Here is a 1330-nt window from a genome sequence, read left to right on the forward strand (position 1 = left end):
CATTTTATTCTTACTCCCTACATTTTAACACAAATGTCTGTTTTTTCCACTCAAACCGGGCTCGTTACTTTTGATTTGAAATATGTGACGAGCATAATAATTTCAGGTCGCCGCAGATCTTCAAACTGATTTGAGTCTAAACAGCAACACATTAATGTCGTAAAGGTGTGTTAGTCACCAGGTTACTGCATACAATGGAATAAAAGAGGCTAAACCATATAATGCATTCATCATTTGTAGCGCTAAAGTCACAGCTTAGCGTGGAGCACTATGAACATTGCAGATGTTCATAAGTTCACTTCTCGTTTGGCTCTCAGCGGAGGCGGTCGCACTTTTCTCCTCTCCTCCTTACCCTTATCTTCCCTGCTTAGCCTCTGTGTCCTTTTCTGTCTCATGTGCATTACTTTTCCCTGGAACAGTCTCTCACTGTCGTTCTCTAAAACCTAAAAGAGAATTATGGATTTGATCAACTGGTCTCTGAATGCTATTGACACCCTCTTCTCAACGAGAAGTCTGGGCTCGGGAGAGCCCGAGTGCCCTGGAGGGACTTTCCCTGCCGGTTACACGATGGACGGGTGGCAGAAATGGAGGCTCGTGTGCCTGGCGGGACTGTCGATCGAGGACGCTGAAGATATTTACCTATTCGGAACCATGATAACGGGGTTCTTGCTGATCGGAGCTGGCATGGCCCTGACTTATCGGAGAAATAAGAGAGCGGAACCGGCTGTTCAAACCCCCCAAAAGCTGTCCGCTGGAATCGAAGCGACGGGACGAGTCGCGACCTCTCACAACGAACGCAGCATGGTTAACACCTTGGAGACGCTTACAGCGGCTGTGAAGGCTCAAAACAACACCATTGAGCGTATGGTGGGATACATCAGAGAGGGCCCTGCTCAAAATGACAACCTTGAGCGAAAGCTGGATCACATCGCAGAACGGATCACAGCAGTTGTGAGGTCTCAGAATCAAAAGAATGACAACACCACGGATCAGACGTTTGATACCATCATGGGGAGGCTCGCGGCTCTCCAACGGGAGATCGAGAGACCAGTGTCCAAGTGTTAAAAGATCAGCTTTGAAAATTCTCAACAAATCAACAAATTCGGGATCAAAATGCGGACACCACCACGGCGCCAGCTGCACAGGCCCAAGGCTGAAGCCGGACAAACACTCCCTGATAACGACTGTGTGATGACTATTCTCCCCATCCCTGCAAGGCCACCTGGATTGGCTGGAGGACTGTTTACTTAGCCTGATAGGGCGAAGGACACTGTCTCAGCTGAACTATGGACACGCACACACACACACTTACACTGATAAGCACTCACTC

At 48.6% G+C, this 1330-nt stretch overlaps 1 protein-coding gene across 1 annotated transcript; it reads left to right on the top strand.

Moving 5' to 3' along the window:
• The first annotated feature begins 295 nt into the window (after positions 1-295).
• On the top strand, positions 296-1080 carry LOC146507442 (uncharacterized). The gene has a single exon (XM_085179547.1). The coding sequence runs from the start codon at positions 457-459 to the stop codon at positions 1063-1065; it is 609 nt and encodes a 202-aa protein (XP_085035673.1). The 5' UTR covers positions 296-456; the 3' UTR covers positions 1066-1080.
• Positions 1081-1330: the final 250 nt, after the last annotated feature.

This window comes from Neolamprologus multifasciatus, chromosome 12 (assembly GCF_963576455.1).
Source record: "Neolamprologus multifasciatus chromosome 12, fNeoMul1.2, whole genome shotgun sequence".
Lineage (NCBI taxonomy): Eukaryota > Metazoa > Chordata > Actinopteri > Cichliformes > Cichlidae > Neolamprologus > Neolamprologus multifasciatus.

What these genes read in the sequence shown, in the direction of transcription:
- LOC146507442 (XM_085179547.1), top strand. Translation starts at nt 457, where the DNA reads ATGGATTTGATCAACTGGTCTCTGAATGCTATTGACACCCTCTTCTCA.